General features: G+C 56.3%; 1 protein-coding gene and 1 long non-coding RNA gene across 5 annotated transcripts; one reads left to right on the top strand and one right to left on the bottom strand.

Annotated features, from left to right (window-relative positions):
• Nucleotides 1-266: 266 nt before the first annotated feature.
• Nucleotides 267-27,789, top strand: TECR (trans-2,3-enoyl-CoA reductase). Of its 2 annotated transcripts, XM_086408834.1 has the most exons (13): nt 267-370; nt 24,736-24,786; nt 25,475-25,526; nt 25,830-25,874; nt 25,969-26,072; nt 26,147-26,262; nt 26,344-26,449; nt 26,559-26,631; nt 26,741-26,784; nt 26,880-26,937; nt 27,017-27,105; nt 27,404-27,449; nt 27,540-27,789. In XM_086408834.1, the coding sequence occupies exons 1-13, from the start codon at nt 356-358 to the stop codon at nt 27,665-27,667; spliced, it is 927 nt and encodes a 308-aa protein (XP_086264960.1). In that variant the 5' UTR covers nt 267-355; the 3' UTR covers nt 27,668-27,789. The 2 variants fall into 2 exon arrangements, with proteins under 2 accessions (XP_086264960.1, XP_086264959.1); XM_086408833.1 differs by lacking the exon at nt 267-370 and having other exon boundaries at nt 24,564-24,786.
• On the bottom strand, nt 1,859-22,792 carry LOC147368373 (uncharacterized). 3 transcript variants are annotated; one of them, XR_015166615.1, is made up of 4 exons: nt 22,330-22,781; nt 15,227-15,384; nt 7,578-7,772; nt 1,859-2,202 (listed from the first exon to the last, which is right to left on the bottom strand). It is a non-coding gene; the product is annotated as an uncharacterized LOC147368373 (long non-coding RNA). The 3 variants fall into 3 exon arrangements; XR_015166617.1 differs by lacking the exons at nt 1,859-2,202; nt 7,578-7,772 and adding exons at nt 12,395-12,683; nt 13,577-13,638; XR_015166616.1 differs by lacking the exon at nt 7,578-7,772 and having other exon boundaries at nt 22,330-22,792.
• Nucleotides 27,790-27,806: the final 17 nt, after the last annotated feature.

Raw genomic sequence — 27,806 nt, 5'->3', positions numbered from 1 at the left:
GGGGCAACGGGCTCGTGCGACCGGAGGCCCTCTTTGATTGGTGGATAGCCAAGACCCTTCTTTTTCCTCTATCCTCCTCCCTCTTGCCCGTGCTCCGCCCCCAACGGTGGGTCCCGGAAGCTGATTGGCTAGCCCCGTGGCGAGAGCGGCTAGTTCCTGCGCAGACCGGCTCTGCGGGGCGGGGACGAAGGTGGGCGCCTTGCGCACTGATTGGCTGGAGGGGCGCGAGCGGCAGGGAGGGGCGGGGCGGATGCGGGTCCGCGGTTAGTCTCGCGCGGCGGTCGTCACCGCGTGAGGTACTCTGTGGTGTAGCGTGCGCAGGTAGCAGGAGAAGCAGCTGCCGTGCGGGGGAGCCATGAAGCACTATGAGGTAAGAAAAGAGAAAACGGGGATTGAGCGACTGCCGCAGACCTTATTTTTCGATTTCGTGAGACAATCGGCTCCCTGTTTTACGTCCTGTGCCCAGAAAAGGAGCCGGACGGCGCAGGCGCAGTAGGCACGCGTTGTGCCCAGGACCACTCGTAAATTTCAGTGCGCATGTGCGGGGGAGGTATTTATAATTCTGCAACCCTGGCTGTTTTGGGGGTGCCTTTTCTTGGGGTCTCTGCAGGACCTGGGAAGCTTGCAGGTTCCTCGCAGCTCCCCATGCAGGATGAATTGTAGGTAGGGGAGGAACGAGGGTGTGGAACCCTTGCTCTCACTCTTGAGGGTGTCTTGCACAAACCTTGCACCGTGCCTCCGCCTCGGGCTTAGAAAGGGGCTTTGCAGTCTGTCCTCTCTGGCATGACCTTTGGACCCCTTCCCTCGCCCGGGACGGCTCCCTGAGCGGCTTAGGCGGTGAAGGAGGTGTAGCTGCAATGCTGGCTCCTGCTGAACAGCAAAGCTGATCTTTGCTTTCTGTTAATCTAAGAGATCATCTCCGTCAAGTCCTGCGTGTCACCGAGGAGGAATCTCACACCCACAGCCACTTTTGAGGTTCAGGGCTTCTGACTCCTAACTGGGGCCTCTTTTACCCTTAAAACGAAGTGTTCTGATGAACTTATCAACCTAGCTGATAATATAATATTAATAATTTCATTATTGCTGGCTTATAAGTAGCATTAAATGATTAATTTATTATTAAAGTTCATAATAATAATTTAGAGAGTGTTACGTTTCTGCCAGTGAGTGTCTGTTACCTTGTTTTCTTAGCCTCACAGCCTTGTGAGATAGGAGACTTATTATTGTTTCTGTATATGAAGAAACAGTCTCAGAGATGTCAAATGACTTGCTCAAAGGTCCCCAGCTAGTTAGTAAATGCAGGACAGAGAAAAACTCAGGACTCCAGAGTGTCAGTTGCTAACCACTTTGCCATACTGGTCCCCAAATGAAAATTAGCCAGGTGAGAAACTTTTTTTTCCCCTTCCCGGGTTTAAAAAAGTGTGTTAAAATACACATAAAATTTACCGTCTTAATCATTTTAAAGGGTGCAGTTCAATGGCATTAAGTACATTCACACTGTTGTGCCACCATAACCACCATCCACATCCACCTCCAGAACTCTGTTGTTTTCATCTTGCGTAACAGAAATCCTACCCATTAAACACTAACCCCCTTCTCTCCTCTGCCCAGCCCCTGGCAACTGTCATCCTACTTTCTGTCTCTTTGAATTTAATCATGTTAGGTGGTTCATATAAGTGTAAGGAGACAGTCTGATTTTTGTTTGCTAGTGAAATACCACTGCTTCTGCCCACTCCCTTTACTACTGCTACTATTACTGTTATTACTTTCTGTGGTAATTTACCCAGAATCTTTTGAAACCTTTAACCCAGAAGTTGTTAATGATTTTTTGACGTGGCACAAAAATGAGGAGGTAGAATTTAGTAATCTCTTATGCCTCTTTCAACTTTATGATTGTAGAGTGAAATTCTTCTAATACAGTTCTTCTAATACAGTTTTACCTTTCAAAGCCTCTCTGTAACCCTGGAGAAAAAACCACATTCAGTTTGAAAGACGGAGGATGGGAGATACATGTGGCCTTTGACAAAATGGAGTTAGTTTTAGTAGTTGGCAGGCAGATAAGGTAGGCCCCTAAGGATCCTTGGGGTGGACACTTTTGTTCTGCAAGCTTGTCACAGCCTTAGGGTCATGGCTTGATCAGGAGGACACTCAAACCCTGTCCCTCCTGGAAGTAGAAGCTTCAAACCCACTGTTCAAAGTGACCTTGGAGGAAAAAAATAAAGTTGTTATATTTCCATGTTCTGTGTTATCATTCTCTGCTGACATTTGACACATAAGCACTGAGGTGGTAGCTCCAGGGTTGCTGTACAAGGGTAAAATATCTCTCAGCCCAGTTTGCACAGCAGGCTGATCAACTCTATTACAGGTGTTGGTTGCAGATCAATAAAAATAGCAGAGATTCTTTCCTTCACATTTAACACCTTGAGAAAGACTGTATTTCTATTTGGGACTAAGTGTGTTCTTCCACATCCCTCCACCTGCCCAACGCCCCCCCCCCCCAACAAAGCAACCCCTAAACCACTGGGTGATTAACACCCACCAGAAAGACCTTTTTGACTGGGATAGAGACCTTGGAGACTATGGAGTGTAATTTACAAGAGAGAGAGTTGATGCTCAGAAAGGTTCGGGACTCGCTCAGTGACACAGTGAAGTGAATGAGGGTTGATATCTGATGTTTGAGGCAGCTAGGATTCCGGCTGGAGGGGCGATTTTTGCCACTCACTAAATAACTAGCCTAGGGCAGATTACTTAATCTCTCTGAGCTCTTCGGAGCAAAATAATTGTGACAGAAAAGGCCAATAATAACATTATGAAATTGCTGGAACTATATCATAAGGGGTGTTTATAAAAGAGGAGTGCTGCACACAGCACTGGTTCATTTATTTTAACTGTTGTGCATGATTTCTTCACATGAAAAGCAATTTAGTTTGATTTACTTGGTCCTTTAAGCTTCCCTGATGGCTCAGGTGGTAAAGTGTCTGCCTGCAATGTGGGAGACCTGGGTTCTATCCCTGGGTTGGGAAGATCTCCTGGAGAAGGAAATGGCAACCCACTCCAGTACTCCTGCCTGGAGAATCCCACGGACTCAGGAGCCTGGTGGGCCACAGTCCATGGGGTCGAAAAGAGTCGGACACTACTGAGCGACTTCACTTCACTTTTAATAAATCTCCAGACATCATGTTGAGTAGAAAAAAGCAAATAGCAAAAGGTTTTTTAAATTTAAAAAAACATACCAAATGAGATTTATATGTGTTTTTTTTGTGGATAGACACCTAATTAAAGGATAAATTGTAATATGAGGTTAGAAATGTATGGGAATTACACAGTAAGAGGAACCATTGCTTGGGGAGGGATGGAACGGGAGGAAAAGGCATAGTGAGGGCTTCAGATATGTCTTTTTCTTTTTTTAAGGAATTTGTTGTAATAAATAGAGTGAAATATAAATCTGTTTAACCTGGGAGGTGGGATCTTAAGTGTCTGCTGTCTCATGTACTTTTTTCCTTCTGAATCCTTGGGTCCCTTTGAAGTAGAAGGTGAGGGATAATTTGGGTTTTTGTAGCCATCAAGCGCTGTGTTAACATGCAGGTTTCTGACTTCTGCACATTAAATTTGGTGCCTGTTTGTAGGAAGGTATTGTGTTTTGACGGAGAAGGCAGTGGCGACCCACTCCAGTACTCTTGCCTGGAGAATCCCACGGACGGAGGAGCCTGGTGGGCTGCCGTCTATGGGACACAACTGAAGCGACTTAGCAGCAGCAGCAGCAGCATTGTGTTCTGAGATGGGGCCTGCTTGATCTCTTCACTCACACCCTGCTGTGTGCTGCATCCAGCAGGCCTTCCGAAAACGCTTTTGGGATTGATTGTTTAATTACAGACGGGGTGGGAGCCTGGTTATGATCCGCCTCTTTCTGGGTCACTTTTTTTTTTCCTTTTTATTTGGCTGTGCTGGGTCTTCATTGCTGCTCACAGACTTTCTCAAGTTGTGGCACACAGGCTTCTCATTGCAGTGGCTTCTCTTGTGGCAGACCAGAGGCTCTGCCTGTGCTTAAGTAGTTGCAGCATGCGGGCTCAATGGGTGCTCCAGCGCATGTGAAATCTTCGCAGATCAGGGATCAAACTTGTGTTCCCTGCGTTGGCAGGTGGATTCTTTACCACGGAGCCACCAGGGAAGCCCCTGGGCTCCTTTTTGTTGCTGGATACCAGGGGCAGGTCACATTTCTTGTGTCCTTGCAAAAACCCTGAGAGTTGGATACTCCTCCTTCCTCCGTTTTGTGGATAAAGAACCTGAGGCTTGGAAAGGTGAAGGAGCTTGTCCAAGGTCACATCGTGGTGGAGACAGGATCCAGACCTAGGTTTGTCTGTAGAAGAGCCAGAGCCATGGTAATGTTGGGGATGCTGGCAGTGCTGGTAGTAAGAGCCACCGGTGGTTGCTGAGGCCTGTGAGCACCTGATCAGGTGGGCATTAGTGTTACTTCTACTTAACAGGGAAGGAAACTGAGGTCCAGAGAAGTCAGTTAAGTTGCTCAAGGTCACGGAACCAGCAAGCAGTGGTGCTGGGCCTTGGTCTCTTGTTTGCCTGACTCCAGTTTCTGTCCCTGTGACGATTCCCTGCTGATGCTAGTTGGGTTGGTGGCTGTGCTGTGCTGTTCTGAGTACCCAGCATCCCTGGAGGGCGGATGGGAGGGCCCCTGTGGGGTCCTCTGACAGACAGAGCCCCTCTGCCCTCACGTTGGATGGGCTGCCCCTTGGAGTTCCGGAGGTGAATTAGATTCAGATGGGGTAGCTTCAGATCATGGTGAGCTTTTGGGACCTTTCTTGTGTTAGCGTGTGTCAGACCAGGAGCCTGTGGGGTTGGGGTGGTTTTTAGGCTTTTCTATGCCCTGCAGGCTCTGAGCAGGTGGAGGCTTACACTGGCGATTCTCCTGGTGAGCCCCTTTCTCTGACCATTAGAATTGTGGCTCTACACTTCAGCTACTCACCCCCTTGCTTCTTGGAATCTCATTGCCCCCAGGCCTCAGTGAGTTCTAGAACTCTCAGATAAGGGGTGCTTTCCCAGAGCCACACAGTCGGGGCCGCTTTGGGTGGGGTGGTATCCTCCCTGGGAAGACAGAAAAGCCTACCAAGCTTTGGGTCAGGGCTAGGTTCAGATCCATAACTGCCCGGCACGAAGTATGGAGCCTGTAGGTTCTGTAGCCTCTCGAGCCAATTTTCTCATCTATAAAATGGGGATCCTGGTGGTGGTGTGCCCTCAGTGGCTGACTTTGGCTCCATTCTTCCCAACCTTGCCTTCAGGGACATCAGGTTGCTAAGCTTGAAATCAGCAGAGGGCGTGGGTAGGGGTTGTATTTACACCATGGACTGAGGCAGATGCTACAGGCAGACCCTCCCTCTTCTCCAGTCCCAAGTTACTCATGACCTGCACACCGCGGGGCACCATGGGCCCTACCTCACAGGTTATCCCTTCAAGGAATTACTGCTCTGGTGAGCATTAGATGGGTGCAGCGCAGCAGCTAACATTTAACTAGTTCTACTGAACTACACCGGAGAAGGCAATGGCACCCCACTCGCAGTACTCTTGTCTGGAAAATCCCATGGATGGAGGAGCCTAGTAGGCTGCAGTCCATGGGGCCGCTAAGAGTCGGACACGACTGAGCGACTTCACTTTCACTTTTCACTTTCGTGCATTGGAGAAGGAAATGGCAACCTGCTCCAGTGTTCTTGCCTGGAGAATCCCAGGGACGGGGAAGCCTGGTGGGCTGCTGTCTATGGGGTCGCACAGAGTCAGACATGACTGAAGCAACTTAGCAGCAGCTGAACTACACCGTGGTCCTAAGGCCTGAGAGAGGGAGAGGACGCGCGGCCTGGGGGAAGGAGGCGGGGCCTGGGGAAGGAGGCGGGGCTGAGGTGAGGAGGTGGGTGGGAAGAACCAAAGTGGTAAGGGTGGCAGTACGGGTGGCAGGTGGTGGTGGGTGGGCAGCTGGGCGCAGGGTGGGACAGCTGTTGGAGAGAATGGTGAGGGGCTCGAGTGGGGATGGGGAACCCTGAGCCTGGCAGAGCCTCTTGAGTAACTGGTTCCTGAGCAGTGAGAAAGGTGGAGAGTTGACAGCTGTGCGTGTGGTAACATTGTTAATGCAATTGAGTTTGGTGGGGAGCCCTGTACTTTGATTGACAGGCTTGGCCAGATGAGAAAGGCCCGGAGACCTTGGGCTGGTTGGTCAAGTTCAAGCTAGATCTTAACACCCTCCTGCTGATATTGACAGTGGCAGCTGAGAATGTTTTAATACCTGGCCACAGCCAGAGCATTGTGAGGAAAGTCACTACTGATACAGTGCTTACTCTAAGTGCTTTTTATCTATCGACTCCTCAAAATGAACCTGTGAAGCTGGTACTCTTACCCTTATTTGAGAGATGGGGAAACTGGGACCCAGAGTAGGGAAGCAGTGTGAATTCACAGCTGGTGAATGGCAGGGCCTGGATTCTACTAGACCCAAAGTGGGCTTTGCTGTGGGTGGGCCCAAGCGACCACGCGTTGCGGAAGGAATGAAGTGTGGCTCAGTGGCCGTGCCCTTTAAAGGCAGGCCACCAGCTCTACCCTCAGGACAGTTACTTGACTGTCTTGGAACATTTCAGTTGTCTCATCCGTGAAGCCAGGGTAAAGACACCTGTCTTGGGACATCCCTGGTGGTCCAGTGGGTAAGACTCTATGCTTCCAATGCAGGGGGCCCGGGTTCCATCCCTGGTCTGGAACTAGATCCTACCTGCTATAACCAAAGATCCTGCATGCCGCAACAAAGATCATCAATCCCGTGTACTGCAGCTAAGACCCAGAATGGCTAAATAAATAAATATTTTTTTTCCCCCACTAAAAAGACACCTGTCTCATGGAGCCCCTGGGCCATCTGAAGTGTCAGCACACTGGTCCGGGGTCAAGGTCCAGATCATTAGGTGGTCAAGGACAGAGCTGTATCAGTGAGGCTTCCTGGAATACTTTCTGCATGCGTTCTTTCTAGAACATCTCCAGATGTGTTAATGAACAAGACCCAGCGGGCTCCTGGAGATGGAGTTGTGCCAAACAGTATGCCCAGAGATGGAGGAAGAAGCCCAGAAGCCCATGATGGTTCTGATGTCACACACCTTGAAGCCACGTTTTGGAATGAGCTGTTCTGTCCTTCTCTGTGGGAGGACTGTCAGTGAAGTCACAGCACAGTCAGAACCCACTTTCTAACATCGAGAGAAAGAACCATTCCAGGAAACAGGTGCCCAGAGTGGGCCTGGTCCCCTCTGATGCCTGTCACAACCTCCTTCCTTACAGGCGCACCACTGTGTCTGTTCTTGGCCCTCGCCCAGCAGCAGCCAGAGGGTCTCTGGGGCAGGGAGGATCGTAGCACTCTGCACCTCAGAACACCACCCTCAGAGCTTCTTGTCCTCTGCCCTCTGCTGACCTCACTCATTGCTGGGCTGGTTTCATCTCGAACATATACCGCCACATTCCTGCCTTGCACATAAGCCCTTCTCCCGGCCAGAAATGCTCTTCCCTCTGTTTTTCCTGTGCCTGCTTTCTTCTCATTGAGAGCTTACCTTCATTGTCATCATAGAGGCCTTCCTTGACTGTCCTGCTGGAGAGGGACCGCTGCAGCCTGTTCCTCTCCTCTGGCCCTCCCTGGGCTGTGGTTGTGGTTTCATTTGGGAACTTGATGGCCTTCCTACCTGGACAGAGTGAGCTCCGTGAGGGGAGGGGCTGTTGGTGTCTTGTTCCTGCAGCTTCCCTGGCACCTGGACGATTGAGGGAGGTTTGTGAACGGGTGGGTGAATGTATCTTCTGCCTGGGGTCAGGCCCACCGGGTGTAGAAGGGCGAGTGGGTTCTTGCTGCACTGGATGAGTCCAGTGTCGTGTGTGTTGGGCTGAGGTGGCCCCGTGTGACCCATTCTTAATGGTTCCTACCAAGGGAAGTTGGCTTTACAGGTGGTTTTAAGCCCTGGGTCCACCCTGGCCACTGTTTCCTGTTGTCCCCCTCCTCCTGGAACCTGGGCATGACGAGCCCAGGACCTGCCAAGCCGGCCTGTGGGCCTGCTCCTCGTCTTGGCACAGGTTGCTAGCAGCTCCTGCTGGTCTGGACACTTTGCCGTGCAGGCTCCAATCACCTGTTCTCCAGCCCATCTCCCTTTTCTTTCCCCCTTGGCTGTCCTGGGTCTTTGTTGTGTCACCCGGGCTCTGTAGATGCAGTGAGTGGGCTTGGTTGCCCCGAGCCATGTGGGGCTTATTTTCTGAACCCAGGTCCCCGGCATTGGAAAGTGGATTCTTAACCACTGGACCACAAGAGAAGTCCTCCATTGTCTATTTACTAGTTCATTCCTTCTGACATTTTTTTTTTTTCTTCTCTGTACGTATTGTATGCCAGGAAAGTGGACTCTACCTTCAGGGTCTCTTCGTCTAAGCCGAAGCCTGAAAGAAGTCTTCCGGGAAGGGAGGAGCTCAGCTTGGGCAGAGGTCTGGAGGCCAGGCTAAGTGGTTGTATGATGAGTGATGGGGCTGATCAGGCCAGGCTTTGCAACGATATCTGTGGACTCACTGGTGATGGAGGTCCTTTTTCCTGTTGATGTTGCCCAAAAGCTTAACTTTCAGAGAGCAGTTTATTGAGTCCTTGGAGAGTGCTCCCACTGTGGTGTGTGTTATATAAACGTGTGAGAGTAGTTGTTCCTTATTACTGACAACTGTGTTGTGGGTGGTATTCAGCACTCCCTGCTCCCACCCCCAGTCCAGTGGTTAGAGATGGGCCACGAGCCTCTCAGTCCTCTGGGGGATAAAGGGCCTCTCAGTAGCCTGTGGTGACTGGCAGGCTGGCATAGCCCTCTCCCTGCCCTGTCCCTGCTCGAACCAGTCTCTTATGTAAGCAGAGCTCATGGGCCATTCAGGTACCCCGGGAGACTGCAGAGTTCTTGGTCTCAGGGCCTTCTGAATTCTTGTTTTCCTCTTTAAAAGGACCAGGGAGCAATGGCTGGGGACCATGCCCATTGTGTGAGGGGCCTGAGGGAACGTTACCTGGCCTTTGGGTGTGAGTGGGCCTTTCAAGCTGGTGGGGAGGGCAGTGGTAAACAATCTGCTTGCCAATCACACGGGAGACGCAGATTTGATCCCTGAATTGGGAAGATCTCCTGGAGGAGGAAATGGCAACCCCCTCTGGTGTTCTTGCCTGGAAAATCTCATGGACTGAGGAGCCTGGCAGGCTGCAGTCCATGGGGTTGAAGAGTCAGACTGAGCACACACACAGTTTAACACTAGCATCTGGGGCTTCATAGAGTAACCGGAGGCAGGCTGAACTGGAGCGGGTCCGAGAGCTGTAGCTTCTGGTCTTCTTGTTAGGAGAAGCTGTCTCCCAGGACACCTCAGGAAGCTAATCTAGAAGAAGAGGGGTGGGTTGGGGGAGTTGCCGAATTGATGCTTCTCAGGAGGTGCGGTTGGCAGAGCGTGTCTCTGGTGGGGGGTGGTGAGGGTAACAGCAGAATTCTCGGGAAGATACGTATAGCCTGGAACAGTGTGTTGTTGAGTCCACTCTGGAGAATCAGATCTCCTGCAGTCTCCTGGCTGGAGGTGGCATCCACAGAGGGACAGGCTGGGGTTGAGCCGGGAAATCCCAGTGCTGGGCCAGATTCCAGAGAGGTAGCTCTGCTCGTCCCATCCTCGCATCCCATCATTCAGGTCTCAACTTGAATGTCACTTCCTCCGAAAGGCTCCCTCTGAGCCACCCAGGCCACACTTGTCACCTTCTCACCGCTCCTGTTTTGGTTCTCCGAGTGGCACTTAGCACCTTCAGAGAGCTGTTAGTGTGAGGCTGTCCTCTGTCACACCCGCTGTGGATCAAGTGATTGTGTCCCTGCCTATTAGAGACCCACGGGAACAGGCTGGGCGGGCTCAGGCAGTTAGCTGCATCGTCCATGCCTCCCCCCAAACTGTCCCACATCCAGCGATCAGGAGGACCCTCCAGCTTTCGGGGTGCCTGGCAGTTCCCTGGAACTGGTGGATTTAACTGAGGGCACTTGTAGCTCCGGTGCGTTAGCGTGGGCGCCTGCTTATCTTTTGGTACTTTGGAACTTGGCCATTTCTGCCCCCCTGTTTTTGACTCCAAGTTGCTTGAACTCTGAATGTTCATGTAGGGATGACATGGAAATTCTACAGGAAGCACTAACCATGACGGGCAGGCCCCAGTAATGTTTCCTGCCAGGCTCCTCCAGGCGCCATCTGAGAAGTGGGCCCCGAGACTACGCATTCTGAGCACTGCATCCGGCTCCCCGGGGGCCTCGGTGGATGGCAGCATTTCCCGTCTCTCCAGCTGGGCCTGCGAACCTGCACCATCTGGGGAGAAAGCGTGGGGAGCGGTGTCTGAAGACTCTGGGGCTCATTTCCTCTTGCTTCATTTCACTCTCTCTGCTGGAGCCGAGCTGGCCGAGCCCTGTGGGGTTGGGGGAGGCTCTGAGGGTCTTGACCTGTGACGCTGCTCAGAGGCAGCACTGGACGGGGGCAGGCAACCAAGGGCAGCTTCCAGCGCCCCTCCTGCAATAGCTGTAGCTGAGTATTTTCTGTTAAACTACCTTTCCCTTTATGGACGTGGCTAGGCCTGTTCAGTATTCCAGAAACCCTGCCCTCCTCCGTCAGAGTCTTCTTTCACTTGGTAGTTACTCTCCTCTCTTTGTCCCACGATGTACATCTTTCCCCTCAGCATTTTCATGTTCCTGAAGTTGGGATGCATCTTATGATTTGTATCTGTCCACCCATTTATCTAATGTTGGCATATGTGTCCCCCCTCAAAAAAAAAAAAAAAGCAGCTTGTTTTGAGTCAGTGACACTTAAGGATCCAGGAATTAGGGCGTTTTTCTCAGTGCTTGCCACCTTCATGCTCTCATCAAAGCCGCCAGGGTCTCTGGCCTGGGTTGTCTGCAAGATGGTCACTGCTTCCACGCTTGTCCCGAGCAGCAAGAGGGTTCCTTCTCAAACCAAACCGGGTTGTGGCACTTGAGCCACTGCCGCTCCCGGGACTCACACCTGGAGGACTCGTCTCGGCCTCCACTCCAAGGCTGCTCCGCAGCTGCGTGCCTTTGAGCACACTGGGCTGCATCCAGTCTTTGGATGTTCCCGAGCCTTGCCGACCTGTGTGCTGCCCCAGGGCCTTTGCAGTTTCCTCCGGGAGCCTCATGCTGGCCATCACTTTGGCTCAAGTCTCACATCCTTAGAGAAGCCTTTCCTGACCGCCTCCTGTGGTCCTCTGGGCTCCCTGCCCAGCTCTTTTCTTCCCAGCAGCTGGTTCATCCTGACCTCGTGTTATGTAATAGATTCTTTGCCCATATTCCCCTTGAGCCTGAGCAGACCCAGTGGGCTGGGGCGGGGGGTGGGGGGGCACTTGGCCATGGTATCCGAGCATCTGGGCCAGTGCCTGGCATGCTGCACACAGGTCTTTCTGTTCATCATCGAGCTTAGCACCCTGCACAGGCCTGGCGCAGTGAGGGTCTCAGTCAGTGTTGCCTGAGCAGATGAAGAACGGGAACTTCTCAGCCAGCAGAAGGGGTTCTTGGGGGTTTGAGATGCCCTCCATATGTGGCTGAGCCCTTCGCAGGTCTCTGTGTAGGAACCCCTTCCTGCTCTGCTTGGGCACTGGACACAGGGTCCAGGGCTCTGTGGGCTCCCTGGCCTGGGCCAGGCGTCTGCAAGGAGCACAGGGAGCGGGATCGCTGTGGGGCAGAGCCCTCTGGCTTATGTATGGGAAGGTTTGATGGGCTTGCTCGGAGCTCCTCTGGGCCACGTGTTGCCTGGGAGCTGGGCAGCCCCTGGGGCTGAGACTGGACTGGGATACGGACTCTTTCTTTCACACCCTGACTGGGCAGTGGCTGCCGTACTGTGTGTTCTTGGGGACCTGCGCGGGGCTGAGAAAGTGAGCAACGCCAGGCCCTGGGACCAGGTCACGAGTCACTGCTTTCAGAAAAACAGTGGAGTGGTGCCTAACGGTAGCTGGAAGACCTTACAGATATTTCTGAGACTAGGTCACCGTGAGACTTTGGGCCAGTAACTCAGAAGGAGTTCACAGAATTGGGGACTTTTTTGCTTTAACAAGACCCTGTCTATACTCATCTGCTTATTTATGTGAATATGGCTTCTTAGTGTTTACTTGAATAAAGAAATGTCAGAATAAAAGCTCTATCTCATTCTAGCAATAAGAAATAGTCACCTTGGCTACATGACCTGATTGGGAAAATGGTACATCCATGCCATCTAGAGATGCAGTGCTGATAACCTGCTGTTTATGGTTAATGTTTAGTGATGGTTGTTGATTCATAGTTTATGTTTAGCTGATAATGTAATGATAACTCATCCTGAAGGATTTTCTCTTTACACTTAGAACCTTAGGTCATGAAAATGTTTTTAAGAAATTTCAATTTGAGCAGTAGATATGATGCTCAGTAATAACCTTCAATCAGGGACTTCCCTGGTGGTCCAGTGGTTAAGAATCAGCCTGCCATGCAGGGGACACAGATTCCATCGCTGGTCTGGGAATATCCCACATGCCTTGGGGGCAAGGAAGCGCATGTGCTGCAACTCCTGAAGCCCACGTACTTTAGAGCCCGTGCTCCGAAACAGGAGAAGCCGCTGCAGTGAGAAGCCCGAGCACCACGAAGCGTAGCTGCTGTGCTCTGCAACTGGAGATAACTAGTGAGTCACAATGAAGACCCAGCACAGCCAAAAAAAAAACACCCCACAAACCTTCAATCACGATCCTGTATTTGAATAAAATTCAATGCAGGAGGGTAGCGAATAGAATTCAACTTCAAGGCAAAAAAGGAGCAAATATTAAGGAGCTTGTTTATAGCCTTTTTTTTTTAAGTGGAATGATGGTAGATAGGAAGCTACTTAGGTATTTAGACCCTGGTGAGATTTAACAGAGCCCCATAAATTTTATATAGAATTTGCAATATCTGCAGTAGGCCAGAAATGACATCTTTTGCAACTGTTCAAGCTCAGGTGAAAAAGTATTGTCAACTTAAATATGTGTTGGGGGATACATTCAATCAGCAAAATTATTTTAGGGATATGTGTGCGTGCTCATTTACTCAGTCATAGTCTCTTTTTCGACCCCATGAACTGTAGCCTGCCAGGCTCCTCTGTCCATGAAATTTTCCCAGGCAAGAATACTGGAATGGGTTGCCATTTCCTCCTTCAGGGGATCTTCCCAACCCAGTGATTCACCCACGTCTCCTGGGACTCCTGCATTGGCAGGCGGGTTCCTTACCACTGAGCTACCTGGGAAGCCACATACATGACCCGTGTTCATAGAGCACCCAGATTGCTCACAGATGCTTCCATGTGATTACAGGAAGGAGGAGTGGTGTTTCTCAGTGAGCTGAATCTCTTTGGGGTGTTCAGTGAGCATTTCAGACTTAACATGTCCAAAACTGAGCCTGGATTCCCCCCCACCCCCCACCCCAACCTCAGCCTGCATGATCTGCGTGACTCCCACTTCCCCACACCCACGCCTGCCAGTTAATGGCAGTTCCAGTCTTCTCATCACCAGGCCCCAGGCTGTTTGACTCACCTCTTTCCCTCACGCCTCATGTCCAGGAATTGGCAAATCATGTACCTCTGCCTTGGGAATACCTGTGGAATATAACTGCTTCTCATCAACCCTGCTGCCATCATGAGGCCCAGGCCAGGGATTGGCAGACTCTACCTGGGAAGGGCCAGATGGTAAAGCCCAAGGCTTTTCTGGCCATACAGCCTCTTGACGGCTTCTCAACCCTGCGGCTGTCACAGAAGCAGCCCTGGACGATCTGTCAACCCGGGAGCATGGCTGCGTTCCAGTGAACTTTGTGGATACTGAAATTTGAATTTCATATAATTCCCATGTGCCATGCAATAGGCTTCTGATTTTTTTCTTAACCACTTAAAAGTGTAGAAATCATCTTAGCTTGTACAAAAACAGGTGGTGGGCCAGAATTAACCTGTGGGCCATAGTTTGCTGGCCTCTTGGTTTAAGCCATCCTTTATCTTGATAACTTCTTTTTTTTTTTTTTTAATCTTGATAACTTCTTATTGGTCTTCCGGGTTCCATCCTTATTCTCCCATATATAGTCCAGAGGGGTCCTTTAAGAACTCGTCATGTCACATCCCTCTGGTGCCCAGAACCCCCATGGCTCCCACTTCAGTCAGAGTAGAAGCCATAGTCCTCACCGGGCTTGGGAGACCCTGCATGACCCATCAGCTCCCTGTCCTCACCTCCTCTCCTCCCCCGACTACCCTGATCCCCAGCCACAGAAGCCTTGGCTCTGTTGCTTAAGCACACCGAGCAGGCGGCACCTCAGGACCCTTGCACAGGGCATTCCTCTGCGTGGATGCTCTCCTCCGATCTCTCAACTGCCCTTTCCTTAATCACCTTCAGGGCTTGGCTCAACATCCTTTCGGGGGAGATCTTTCTTGACCACTTTATGTGAAACTGCCGGCTCCCTTCACCTGCCACTCCCTGTCCCGTTTTATTTATTTATTGACATGCTACAGAGCATGTAGGATCTTAGTTCCCTTGCTGCTGCTGCTGCTAAGTCGCGTCAGTCGTGTCCGACTCTGTGCGACCCCATAGACAGCAGCCCACCAGGCTCCCCCATCCCTGGGATTCTCCAGGCAAGAACACTGGAGTGGGTTGCCCTTTCCTTCTCCAATGCATGAGAGTGAAAAGTGAAAGTGAAGTTGCTCTGTCGTGTCTGACTCCCAGTGACCCCGTGGGCTGCGTCCGTCCATGGGATTTTCCAGGCAAGAGTACTGGAGTGGGATGCCATTGCCTTACCAGGGATCAAGCCCATGTCTCCTACAGTGTATGCATGGAGTCTAAACCTCTGGAGGTCAAGGAAGTCCCTATAACTATTTTATGGTCTGTGTTCCCTGCTAAAGTGGCAGTTCCACACGGGCAAGGATTCCGGGCTGTCCTTCCAGGGCTGAACTCCCCAGAGTCCCTAACAGTGCCTGGCGTGTAGTAGGTATTTAGTCACTATTCAGTCACTGCTTTTACAGTGGAATGAGTCTCAGTGTCCTCACCTGGAAGAGGGGAGTAATAGTAAAGGAGATAATGTGTGTCAGGACCTGCCTCCCCGCCTGCACGTTGGGAGTATACAGGAGGTGTTAGCTGTTGTTGCTGCTGTGGGCATTAAGGCCGGCCACATGGGTCTCAGACTGGGCTGTCGCGCGCAAAACTGACCTTCCTGCTGCACGTGGAGCTGGGCGTGCTGTGCGCGGGTCGGGAGTCAGCCTGGACGAGCGCCCCCTGCTGGTCAGCCTGTTGTCAGCGTGTTGTCAGCCTGTGTCCACAGGGCTCCAGCGTCCCTTCTTCCAGCTCCCTGGCCCGACAGCGCTTTCCTGCCAGAGATGCAGAGAGACCAGATGTGATCACCAACCTTGACCTGGCCAGGGTGTGCAGGGTTGCAGGTCTGGGCCGTCCTCCCAGAGTCTGGGGTCAGGGACGGTTCTGGAGGACGAGCATTCAGTTCTACGGAGCAAAAACAGGTGGGGCCCTGCCCCTGGAGCCTGTGACTCCTGAGCCTCCGCTGCCTTGTTTGTAAAGTGGGGTGACAAGGCCAGCTCGAGCTGGTGGAGGCTGGGTGCTGGCACCCTGCTTGACGGCTGAGGGAGGGGGCAGGGACTGGGTAGGGAGCGACTGGGGCAGGGGGGTTGGCTGAGAGTTTCAACGAGGGCATGTCAGTCAGTCAGGCAGTCTGTCTGTCATGATAAGGATTTGGAGCATTGTCCAAAGGGCAAGAGCCTATTTGAGGACGGCAGCCCAGGGTGAGTTGGCCACCTCCATCTGTCGCTGGGAACTTCGAAGCTGTGGGTGCCTGACTCCATCAGAGGTCCCTATTTTCTCATCTGCATTGTCCAGGTCAGGGCTCTTGAGGTGGGCTTTGTAGGTGGGCAGGATTCAGGGTCATTGGGCGGGGCCCTTTGCCACACCTCCCACGGGGATGCGCTCTGTCAGGCCCTCTTGCGAGCATTCCCGTGTCAGGGCGCAGGCAGGAACAGAGGCTGGTCTGGCTGTGGTCTCTGCAGCTCTCTGCCCCCATGGCACTGGTTTTCCAAGCTCATTGGTGGCTTTAGCCTGTGGCAGAAAACAGCAAAACAGCTGCTGACCCTGCCTGCGCCCCTCTGGGTGGTGTTGGGGTGACAGGCCCTTTGCCCTTGGCATGGCCTGGTTCAACGGGGGCCCGGAGTTGAACAGATAAGCCTCCCAAGGACACTCCCTGGGGAGGTGACTTGTTATGCAGAATCCAAACCTCTGGAACTTAACATCAGCAAGGAGCAAGGTGCTTTCCAGATAATCAGGTCCAGGCTTTGTTCCCCCTTTCTTTATTTAGCGTTTAGTCCTGTTCTCCAGAATGCAAGTGGTTTTTGTGTGTGTGTGTGAGGGTGGGCAGTGGGATTCTTTCGGCCCAAGTTGGCTGGCTCTGACCTAGTTCTGTGCCTCAGGCAAGAGCAACCTCTTTTCCCAGCCCTGGTTTTCTGGGCTGCTTAGCTGGGGTTGCAGTCTTTAGTGTACAGGCCCAGGTGACTGTGCAGGTAAAGATCTCAGCACAAGGTAAGCATGCATTTGATAAACCATACTAGAGGCGGCACTGCCAATGAAATGGGCCTTCACGGTGCAGCTGTGTCCAGGACAGCGCCCTCTGGAGGCCCCGGAGGCCTGTAACTGCCCAGGGAGGGGTCTGAGCCATGGGAACCAGTGGGCTGCTGGTCAAAGAGTGTGGTGGCCCTCTTGGGCCCCAGACCCAGAGTCTTGCTGTGTTGCTCCAGCTCCTTCATCTTGGGCCTTCCGTGGTCATAGCAACCAGCCAGGGCACCTGGGTGCCCAGAGAATGCCCTGCAAGGCTGGCTACTACTGGCCTGTGGGGGGGCTCCACCAGCTTCTGGCCTTGGATCCCAGAGCCCAGGGACATTGGCATTCAGACCCTGCCATTAATCGTCTGGCCAGCAGGGGTGGGACATCTGGCCGCTTGAGGCCCTAGGAGTGGGTGGTCAGTCTCTGCCTTTCCTACCCTGGGTGACATTCCCCGCCTCCCCACTGCAGCACTTCAGGGAGGCTGTGCAGTGCCCCCAGGCACCTTGGAGAAATGGGGTCAAGAGCTGAAGCCACCGGGGAAGGAGGTATTTCTGGCCCAGCAGGTGCGGCCTGTGCTGGCTTCCTGGCAGCTGAGCCCAAGGTTTTCTCAGCTGCCCTGGCAGGAGTAGTGTGACTTCGACATTTCTGGAAAGTGGAAGGGAGAGGGAGCCGAAAGCGCTGAGCTGCCGAGTCTAGGTGAACGTGCTGAAGACTCTGCATTAGTGAATGGGGTGAGCTGGTTGGGCCCGCACTGCTCAGGGCCAGGCCTCCATCCATCCTGTGAGTGTGGCTGCCCTTGTGCCCTGTGTGGGGCCTGTAGGGGCCGGGAGAGCCCAGGTCAGTGGCTGAGGGACCCATGGGGCCCTCTGCCCCTTTATCCGGAGTTGAGGTTGCACTGAGCAGGGCTTGCGCCCACCACAGGCCTCTTGCACCCCAGCCTCAGGAGCCCTCCACCGCCAACCCCGACAGTCCTGCCTGGTGCAGGCACTGGCACCGGCTGCGATGTGCCAGGCTGCCCAGCACAAGGCAGCCTGGTCGAAGGGCCCTTCTCTGGCAGGCAGCCCCTGTGGGGTCCCCGAGAGCCTGCTCTAGACAGGGGGCCTGTGCCATTGCTGCCTGGGGGTCTCCCCAGGGCATGTGCCTGCTGGGGGCACAGCTCTAGAAGTCTGTGTGGTGGGCAGTCTGGGGTCAGTTTACTGCTGCATGAGCTGGGAGCACCCCTCGGAACTCGGCTTCCCCATCTGTGAGATGGAGTTAATGGCGCCTGCTCCCTCGGCCGCCTTGGGGACTATAAAGGGGGGTGAGGAGAGGTGTCTGGGTAACAGCTGCAGTTCTTACCCTCTCCTGTTGGGAGGGTTCCCTTGTAGGACACACAGAACTGGGTGGTGATAAAGGTGACCTGGAGTCCACGCTGACTCTCAGGCCTGGGCCTGGGATGTAGACTGCCCTGGGGCCCCTGGGTCTTGTTTACATCCAGGAGGGGCCAGAGGGACACTGGGCCCGGCTGTGTGAGTGAAAATGGGGAAATGGAAGCTGGAGTGGGGTCTGGCTTCTGGCTCGGGAGCCCTCCTGGGAACTGGCGCCTGGGCCCTGTGTGGCAGCTCCCACGGGGTAAAGCAGCAGTTGCAGACTCGTCCAGCCCGGGCTTAGGTGGTGCCTCCCCTTCCTGCCACCCTCCTGCTTGGTGCTTCTCCCTTCTGAGGCCCAGGTCAGAACCTCAGAGTCCCTCCCTTCTCACCTCCACATCCAGACCCTCAGCACATCTGGTCACTTCCGTCTTCGCAGTCTGTCCACTTCTTACTCCCTCCATGGTCACCTCCCTGCTCCTGCCCCCACTGGTGCCTCTGCCCTGGTCTTTCACTTTGCAGGGGGTGCCTCTGAACAACTGAATCAGGTCACACCCCTCCCCTGCTCAAGAACCCTCCGTGGCTCCCACCTGCATCAGTAATAGCCAGAGTCCCTCCTGTGGCACACAGTGCCTGCGCCTTCCCTCCCCCGCTGTGATCAGCCCCCTCACTCCCCATTTGTGCCTTCCTGCTCTCCCCCTCCACACACTGCTTCCGCCACACCGGGTCTGCTGCTTGCATTATATTGGTCAGGGACATATTAATACGGCTTTTGTTGCCTGTTATTGATCAGACACAGATGAGTATCACTTACATAACAGGTCACCAGCCACAGGCGTTAGTTTCTGCAAAACCCCCTCGGTCAGCAATGAGTTAAACATGCTGGTGCAGTCTCAGGGCCTTTGCACTTGCTGCTCCCGCTGCCTGGAACGCTTGTCTACGTGGCCATGTGCATGGTGTGTTCCCACTTCCACTGGCCGGCCTCCTGACAACTCTGAAGTGGCCATCCTCCCCGCTCCTGACTCCCTCACCCCGCCTCCTTTCTGTTTTTCTCCACAACTCTTGGTTTAAAACATGCCACTATTGACCATCTGTCTCCCTGTCCCCTGCCCTCGCCAGAACGCATGCAGGTCATGGCAGTGCCCGCGGGAAGTGGGGAGGCGGGAAAGAATACGCAAATGAAGGAATGAGCGTGAGATAGTGGCTCCCCAAGGCCGCCTGGCTGGTGAGTGGAACAGTTAGTGCACATTCTCCTGATCTCATCCTGCCGTGGACGGAGGTACGCTGGTCATTCACCTGGAGCGCCGGCCGCTGTGCGCACCCTTCGGGCCGTGGCCGCAAGGGGGCAGTGGAGAGCGCGGCAGCGTCCGCGGCTGCTGACTCGAGCGCTGGTGCTGAGCTAGAGCAGGGACGCTTGGTGCCGCCCCGCCTCCGCCATCAGCACGTGTCTTGCTATTGTTAGGGTTCGGGCTCAATGTCACCAGCTCCTCGCACCACCCCTCTGACCTTGGTGTGGTCGGGCCCCTTCAGGGTCATCGTCAGGTTTTGCAGGAAAGAGACCTGGCACCTCGTGTGTCTGCCACTTGTATTTTGGTAGTATCGGTCTGATAACATTTACTTTTCTGTGAGAGTTATTCTAGACCGGACATGTTTGTGTGCTTTCTCAGGGAGGCCTTCCCTGACCGCTCTGTCTAAAATGGCTGTCCTCCCCACTCCTGATCCCCGGTTCTCTGTTTTCCCCTTATCTCTTGTTATAAACTTTGCCACTGTTGTCCGTCCCCCCCCCCCCCCCTCACCGCCCCCCCCACAAGCACATACAGACTAGAATGGTGGTGCTGATTATCTGTAAGTCTTAAAGTAATCCTGTGAGATAGCAGGTGAGGGCGGCCCACTTGGTAGCTGAGAAAATGGAGGCTCAGAGAGGTTGGGTAACTTGCCCAGCGCCACACAGCCCGAAAATAGGTGAGTCTTTTTGACCTCAGCGCCTCCTTGTCAGGGGCTGCTGGGCCTGTGGTGCTGCCTGCAGGCAGGGTGTGTGGAGCCTGTCAGCGGGGAACCCCTTCTGTGTTGGGGGTGCTGGTGAAGAAAAATAGAGGGTTCCCTTGGAGCCAAAGCAGGCTCATTGCTGACCCTTTGCTTCAGTCAGTGGTGCCCCAGGGCCTGGGAGGAGGGTCTGGCGGCCAGAATGCTGGGCCCCGCAGGGTTGCCGGAGCTGGGCCGTGGCCTGCAGGCCTCACAGAGGCCTCCTTGGAACGAGGCTGGGGAAAGCTCCCCGCAGCAGCTCCTGCTCTGGGGTCTGGCGTGGTGGGCAGGCCCCCCCGCCCCCCAGTATGGTGACGGAGGGGTGAGGGAAAGGCCTTGGCTCAGAGGCTGGTGGGGAAGGGGCTTTATGCCCCAGCTCCGTGGCCTTGGGCAGGGGGCCTCCCGCAGGTGTTTCTGGAGCACGGCTCTTCCCGGGCTGTGTTCTAGGTGCCAGGGAAGGGCCGAGGACAGGACAGTCTCCGCCCCCTGGAGCTGACCATCCAGTGGGAGGCAGACGGTAAATGTCTGCGTTGCTATTTTAAGGTGATGGTCAGGAGGGACCTTGCTGAGGTGGCGACGGAGAGCCCTGTGGGGTCTGGGGGAGAGCAGCGCTGGTACTGAGAGCTGCATGTGCAAAGGCCCCGAGTCTGTCCTGCTCTCAAGCCCGGTTCCCTCATCTGCCACGTGGGGATCACCCCGGGAGCCTTGCCTCCCTGAGGCTATGGTCCTCGAGCTAGCTTGAAACAGGTGCTCAAGGAGTGGGTGCCCCTTTCTACAATGGAGCCTTGATCAGCGGCATCTGCCCATTTCCACGAAGGCGGGGAAAATGGCGGGCCCCACTGCCTGGCAGTGTCTCTGGGTACTCCCCTGGGGTGGGGCAAGTCTGCAGCCTGCCCCCCCCACCCCTCCTGCAGGGTGGGCAGCACCCTGCCCCTTGTCCGACCCTGCCCTCCCACCAGCCCTGACCTTGTGCTCCCATGAGTTGCTGTTGGCTGGAGCCCAGAGCCTGGGGCCTCCGAGTGAGAAATCCTCCTGGGCTGGGTGACGCCATCGCTGAGCTGTCCCCTGTGCCCCAGGCCAGACTCCTGCCCTGCCCTTGTCCTCTGCCTGGCCATGGTGCCCGAGGCTTTGGGGCCACACCCTCCGCCTCACCAGTGCCCAGACTTCAGGTCAGCCTGATGGGCTTTGTTTCATTCATCCTCCAAGCTCTTGCCCTGCTCCACGTCCCCCCAGTCCCTTCCCTCCATGGGGACAGAAGGAGACGCCACCCCTTCAGGAACTTCTGCCACTCACTCCTCCCTGTCCCTAGCCTGCCTTCTCCCTTGGCGGGGAACGTCCTGAGCCTGCAGCCTTCTCTTCCGTGCTCAGGATCTCTGCTCGGCAGCCGCCCGGGTCACCTCACCCCAGTCCTGGGCCCCCACCCAGGCTGGCTTCAGGCCCGGGCACTGGGGTGTGTATGTGACAAGCATGGGGGTGAGTGCGTGCTTGGCACAGAGCAGAGGGTGGGGAGGGGTGCAGTGGGGGGTAACTCAGGGGCTGAAGATTGGAAGTGCATGGTGGGGTTCACCACATTTAGGCCCTCAGTCTGGGTGAGGCGGGGTCGTGGGGAGCCTTTGCTGCTCCTTGTCTCTTACCTTTTCTTTTTCTGGGTAATTAGAACTGGTTTATACACCCACCCCCCAAAAAAACCCTACTTTATTGAGGTGAATTTCGCATAATATGCAGTAAACCATTAAAAAGTAAGTGGTTTGGCAGCATTCAGTACATTCACAGTGTTGGGCAGCCTCTGTCTCATTCCACAGCTTTCTCGTCACCCGAGAAAGAGACAGGTCCCCATCAGCTGACGTTCCCCTCCCCCTCCCACCGTTCTGTTGTGTGTCTGCTTCCGTTTACCTGTTCTGGACATTTCCCAGGACAGGCGACCCCTTTGTATCTGGCTTTTTTCACCTGGCGTGTGTGTGTGTGTATTCTACCTGGCACACGTGTGTGTGCGTGTGTGTGTGCGCATGCGTGTGTGTATGTGTCTGTATTCTACCTGGCATACGTGTGTGTGCATGTGTGTGTGTGTGTATTCTCCTACCTGGCTTTTAAACTTTAAAAATTTACCTATCTTGAAGTAATTGCAGAGGCACAGACAGTTGCAAAATAGGTACCCACCCCTCCAGCCCCCGCCCACCCTCCCAGAGCCTTGCAGACCTCTCTGGGGTGGAGGTTTGGGGACAGGACATGAGAAAGGAGGACACAACCAGCCACAGTGGCCCTGAGCTGGGGCCACCCCCTCCCCAGCAGGCCGGGGGCCTTGCTTGCTGCCCCCCCGCCACCCCCCGTCCCGGGCGGGCTTACCTCCGCGAGGGCGCCGCTGCTCCTTGCAGCCCGGGTGTGGTCGCTGCGGTGGCAGTGGTGGCGGCAGCTGCAGCGGCGGCCGCTGGGAGGGGTGGCCCCTGTCCCCGCTGCCCCCTCCTGCTGCCCTGCTTCCTTTCCCAGCAGCCAGTTGGGGCTTCTACAGCCCACTGTCTCCTCCTGGGTCCTGGTCTGGTGCCCGGGTTTGGGGAGAGGGTAGGATTTCAGCCCTCCCCCAGCAGCTGGCCGGCCGGGAGAGGGGCTGGTTGTATTTTAAGCTGTTGAGTGGTTCAGCAGGAACTTGGAGGCCTGCTCTCCCAGGAGACGTGGTGCAGCCGTCCTGCAGACCACACGGGTCCCGAAGACATGTGGGTGTTGCCCGCCGGGGACCCGGCAACTATTAATATGCCTGCAGCCCCGGGGCTGCGGGCCCTCTGCCCGCCCGGGGACCTGCTGTCAGTGCCCTTTCTGGCACATTTCGCCTGTGCCCCTCCCCTTTGCCGGGAGTCCCCTGGGTGGGGCTAGATGCTTGGGGGGCACAACCAGCCCCCTCCTCCTGGCCCTTCTGTCTGATTGTGTCATCTGTGTGACTCCAAGGCATTCAGTAATGTGCCCCAGGTGATGGCAGGCTCCTGCTCTAGCATGGTAACAAGAATGTTGGCCAGCACTTCTTGGGCTCTGATCTGGACTCTCCTGCCCTGGCTCCGTGACGAGGGACAGGTGGAGCATGGATGGCTCACAGGCCTACAGCCACCCCTGGCTGGCACGGGGAGCTGGGACCTGAACCCAGGCCCATCCCCTTTCCCTCTTTGCAGGCCCTCGGGGTCTCCTCACGTCCTGAGGTTCTGGGGTATGTCTGGTCTGTCAGGCACCACGCCAGCCCCTCAAGGCACACACCTTCCTACCAGCCCCCAGGCTGGGACCGAGAGAGAAGCCTGGGATCAGCCCTGTGTGCCGCCTGCTGTGCCCCCTGCCTCTCCTACTGGCAGTGGGGGGTGTCAGAGAGAAACCCTTTCCCTGGGTGGGGGTCTCTGGGTGGGTGAGTGTGCCCTCAGAGAGCCTCGTCCAGGGCCCTGCCCTGGGTTCCACGTCCTACTCCTTTTCTCCATGCTGCCTCCGACGAGGGCCTACCAGGTGGGAAGGGCTGACGGGGTCAGACCCAGTCCTGCCTGCCGCATCCGGTGCCTGATGAAGATCCGCACCAAGCCCTGCCCTGGGGCCCTCAGACCTTTCATGACGGGCTGGGGCCACTAGGCCTCACTCCAGCTCCCCCAAGTTTGCACCCTTCACTGCTGGCTGGCATGCCTTCTCCTGCCTGCCTGCTTAGGATGGCTGGGTCAGACCCCCTCGGAGCCCTGCCCCTCCCAGCATTGCCCCCATGCACCCCTGCCTGGGGCTCAGAGACTGGGGGGTGCCTGGGATGTCTGCTCTGGGCTCTGGGGGCTCAGAGCCTGGACAAAGATGCCGTGTTGGGCTGGCGTGGTGGAAGGACTGCCCTGGTGGTGGCTTTGAATGAGGCCTGGGTGGACCTAATGAGAAGTAGGTGGAGAGGGGGGCCAGGGAGGTGGGGGTCAAGGTCTCAGTATTGGCTGGGGGTGCTTGCTGGAAGCTTCTGCATTTCCAGACCCTTGCCACACTTAGAGCGAGGCTCTCTGCACCGGGAACCCTGGAATCTGTCACCTTCCCTGGGAACACGAACGCACGAGGAAACTAATCCATAGTGTCCCTTGCAGCTCAGAAGGGGAAATGGATGATCTATCTCACAGATTCTCAGAATAGCTGGGATTTCTCCAAGCCCAGGGAGCGCTGAGGGCTGTGCTGGGCCCTGGGCTGCCCGCTGACCTCTCCCCCTCCTCCTGGTGGACTGGCCCTTGCTCTGCACTGGGCTGGGACCCGCCTTGGTGCCCATCCTGGGCATCTCCCCACCGTGCTGTTGGGGGTCCATGTCCACTGGGAAGTCTTACAGTTGGAGCCCCCCAGGCCTGGGGGGGGGGCTGCTCCCAGGTCCCTCCTCCCCAGGAGGTCTGCGGCGTGGCTCCTGGGGGACTCCGTGTGGGGCAGTTTTATATTTAGCTGGGCCGTGGCTGCTGGGCCACTCAGGTTACATCTGCACAGAAGCTGGCAGTGCCAGGGCAGGCACGGGCTTCCTTCCAGCACCGCGGCAGAATTTGATCGCGCTAGCCCGGCCCAGAGCGCCTCGCGTGGGGAGGTCTGTGGTGGGGGCTGACGGCCGGCAGCTGGGGACTCTGGCTGCTGCGGGCAGAGCGGGGCAGCATGGACCTGAGCGTGAGCCTGGCGGCCAGGGACAGCAGCCAGGGCCTCAGCCCCGGCTTTGGCCTCAACGGCCTCCCCCGGCCTGCGCCCCCCAAAGCGACCAAGAAACCTAAAAAGGCCGTTCTCTTCTTTGAGGTGGAGATTCTGGACGCCAAGACCCGGGAGAAGCTGTGCTTCCTGGACAAGGTAGGACCAGCCATGGCGCCAGCTTCGTGGGCCCGAGGGTGCTGGGCCTGGGACCCCTCCTTTCCTGAGCTCTTGGCCCCCAGGGAGATGGATATGCCCCTCCATCTGTGTCCTGACACCCACCCCCTGCCCTTCAGGGTGTGCAGGACGGGTGTGTCCCTGTGCCTGGGCCTGCCCCTGCCGCCTGGCCCTTGGGGGCAGGAGCGCCCTGTTCCCTGGGTGTGGTCTGGAGCTCATGGTGCATGAGGAGGCCGTGCAGCTTCAGTGGACCCTGCAGGGCTCTGGGGCCTGGGAAGGAGGTGGGGTCCTGAGACCTGCCCCTTTCTGAGGCCAGGCCAGGGGAGGGGGGTGGTCCCATCCCAGGGAGGGCTGGAACAGACTGAGGGCCTTCACTCTGGGAGGAGCTGTGGGTGGGGTGGAGAGGAGGGGCAAAGCAGGCTTGGCTTCCATGCTCACACCATCCCCCGGCTGGTCCAGAGGCATCCTGGCTGCCTGGTTAAAATGGCCTTCCGGCCCATGGCTGTGGTGTCCGCTGGATGGGTTGGGGGGCCTGGTCTCCAACCCTCCCCCTCCCATAGCAGTTGCCTAGGACCCCAGTCCATCCCACCTCACCAAGAGAGATCCTGGGCCCCTGGCCCTCCAAACTCCCTGCCACAGCTGACTTGTCTCCGGCCTGTGCTTCCCCCAGGTGGAGCCCCAAGCCACCATTGCCGAGATCAAGAACCTTTTCACCAAGACCCGTAAGTCCAGGGCCCAGACACACGGCCCCCTGTGACCCCTCTGGGCAGGGGCCTCCAGGTGGGACCCCATCCTGCCTGCCTCTCCCTCAAGGCCCTGCAGAGATGCCCCTGGTGTGGCCCAAGCCTCTCGGGGCTGGCCTGGGGCCGCCGCCCCCCTGTGGCCACCCGCAGGAACGCCCTTGCAGGGCTTCCGGAAGGACAACATCCCGCTATTCCTGCGCTTCCGGTCCGTGTCCCGGAGCCACACCAGGGCCCAGAGGAGCCCACCAGGCTGTGTGCCATGACACCCCACTCTCCCTACAGACCCACAGTGGTACCCCGCCCGCCAGTCCCTCCGCCTGGACCCCAGTGAGTACAGCTGTCTGCTGGGCTGCCCCCGGGCTCCAGGGTGGCTGTGGGTGAAGGCCCAGCAGCCCCTGAGCTCTGGCCCAACTCTCCTCAGAGGGCAAGTCCCTGAAGGATGAGGATGTCCTGCAGAAGCTGCCCGTGGGCACCACGGCCACACTCTACTTCCGGGACCTGGGGGCCCAGATCAGCTGGGTGACGGTGAGTGCCGAGCCCTCCTCCCCTGCAGTCTTGCCTCCCGGTGCCCCGCGGGTGACTCGCCCTCCCCTCTCCAGGTCTTCCTGACAGAGTACGCCGGGCCCCTCTTTATCTACCTGCTCTTCTACTTCCGGGTGCCCTTCATCTACGGCCGCAAATACGACTTCACGTCCAGTCGGCACACGGTGGTGCAGTGAGTGGGGCCGGCTGGGAGGAGGTGTGGGGTGGGGGGCCCGCCGGACCCGCCTGCGCTGAGCTGGCTCCCCGCCCCCAGCCTCGCCTGCATCTGCCACTCATTCCACTACATCAAGCGCCTGCTGGAGACGCTCTTCGTGCACCGCTTCTCCCACGGCACCATGCCCTTGCGAAACATCTTCAAGGTGAGCCCCCAGCTGCACATCGGCCCAGGCCCTTCCGCCCCGCCCTCCCTGGTGCCCCTCGCCTGGGTCCTGCCCTCCACGGGGCCTCCATCCCGCCCCACTTTTTCAGAACTGCACCTACTACTGGGGCTTCGCTGCGTGGATGGCCTATTACATCAACCACCCTCTCTACACACCCCCCAGTAAGTGGCCGGGGACCCTGCTCCCGCTGTGAACACCGCCCCCCCCCCACACCCCCCCCCCCCCCCAGGCTCTCCCCTCACGGGCCTCTCCTCTCGGCTTCCTCTTCAGCGTACGGAGCTCAGCAGGTTAAACTGGCGCTCGCCATCTTTGTGGTAAGTAGGCCAGGATGGACAGCGGGGTTGGGGGGAGTCGCGGGGCAGGGGGGCAGGGTGGGGGGTGCTCTGAGCTGACCCGGTCTCTCTCTCAGATCTGCCAGCTTGGCAACTTCTCCATCCACATGGCTCTGCGGGACCTTCGGCCGGCTGGTGAGTGGCCGGCGCGGGCAGGGGTGTGGCCCCCGGAGCAGGCCCTCGGGGGCTCATTGCTCCTGCCTTGTCTTCCCAGGGTCTAAGACCAGGAAGATCCCGTACCCCACCAGGAACCCCTTCACCTGGCTCTTCCTGCTGGTGTCCTGCCCCAACTACACCTATGAGGTGAGGGTCTGTGCTGGGCTTGGGGTCCCCTGGGGAGGGCTAGCTTTGGTGGGGGGCACGCTGCCTGGCTCTGTAGCTGCTTTTGCAGTTTGAACTTTAACATTTGGCGAGGGAGACTGTGGCCTTTTGGGGCCTAGGGTGGGCGGCTGTCAGGCTGGGCAGCTTCACCGTGCAGCCCCCACTTCACTGCTGGCTGCTCCAGCACTGGAGGTCGGTTGCCATCCCCAGTGGCCCCGAGGGTGGGCGAGGCCTCAACAGAACACCCTTGCCCGCCCTCACCTGGCCGTTCTGCCCACAGGTGGGGTCCTGGATTGGCTTTGCCATCATGACCCAGTGTCTCCCAGGTGAGCCCCTGGCCCCGTCCTTCTCTGGGGTCCCCCTGGTCCCTTCCGTGTGCAGCCCGCTCTTCCTGACTTCCCGGTTCCGCCCCACAGTGGCCCTCTTCTCCCTGGTGGGCTTCACCCAGATGACCATCTGGGCTAAAGGCAAGCACCGCAGCTACCTGAAGGAGTTCCGGGACTACCCGCCCCTGCGCATGCCCATTATCCCCTTCCTGCTCTGAACAGCGGCTCCCCACACCTGGGCCCAGCCAGGTCCGGCTCCCGTCCCACCCCCCACTCCTGGAGGAAGAGTGGGGACCACTGCTCTCCAGGGTCTGGAATAAAAGCTGCCTGCCCGGCTGGACTCGGACTCGGCCGTGT

The sequence above is a fragment of the Bos grunniens genome, chromosome 7 (genome assembly GCF_055505025.1).
Source record: "Bos grunniens cultivar Pamir isolate PY7600 chromosome 7, Bosgru_T2T1.0, whole genome shotgun sequence".
NCBI classification, from domain to species: domain Eukaryota; kingdom Metazoa; phylum Chordata; class Mammalia; order Artiodactyla; family Bovidae; genus Bos; species Bos grunniens.
Note: the sequence above shows the minus strand (reverse complement) of the source record. Positions and strands in the feature narration are given on the sequence as shown.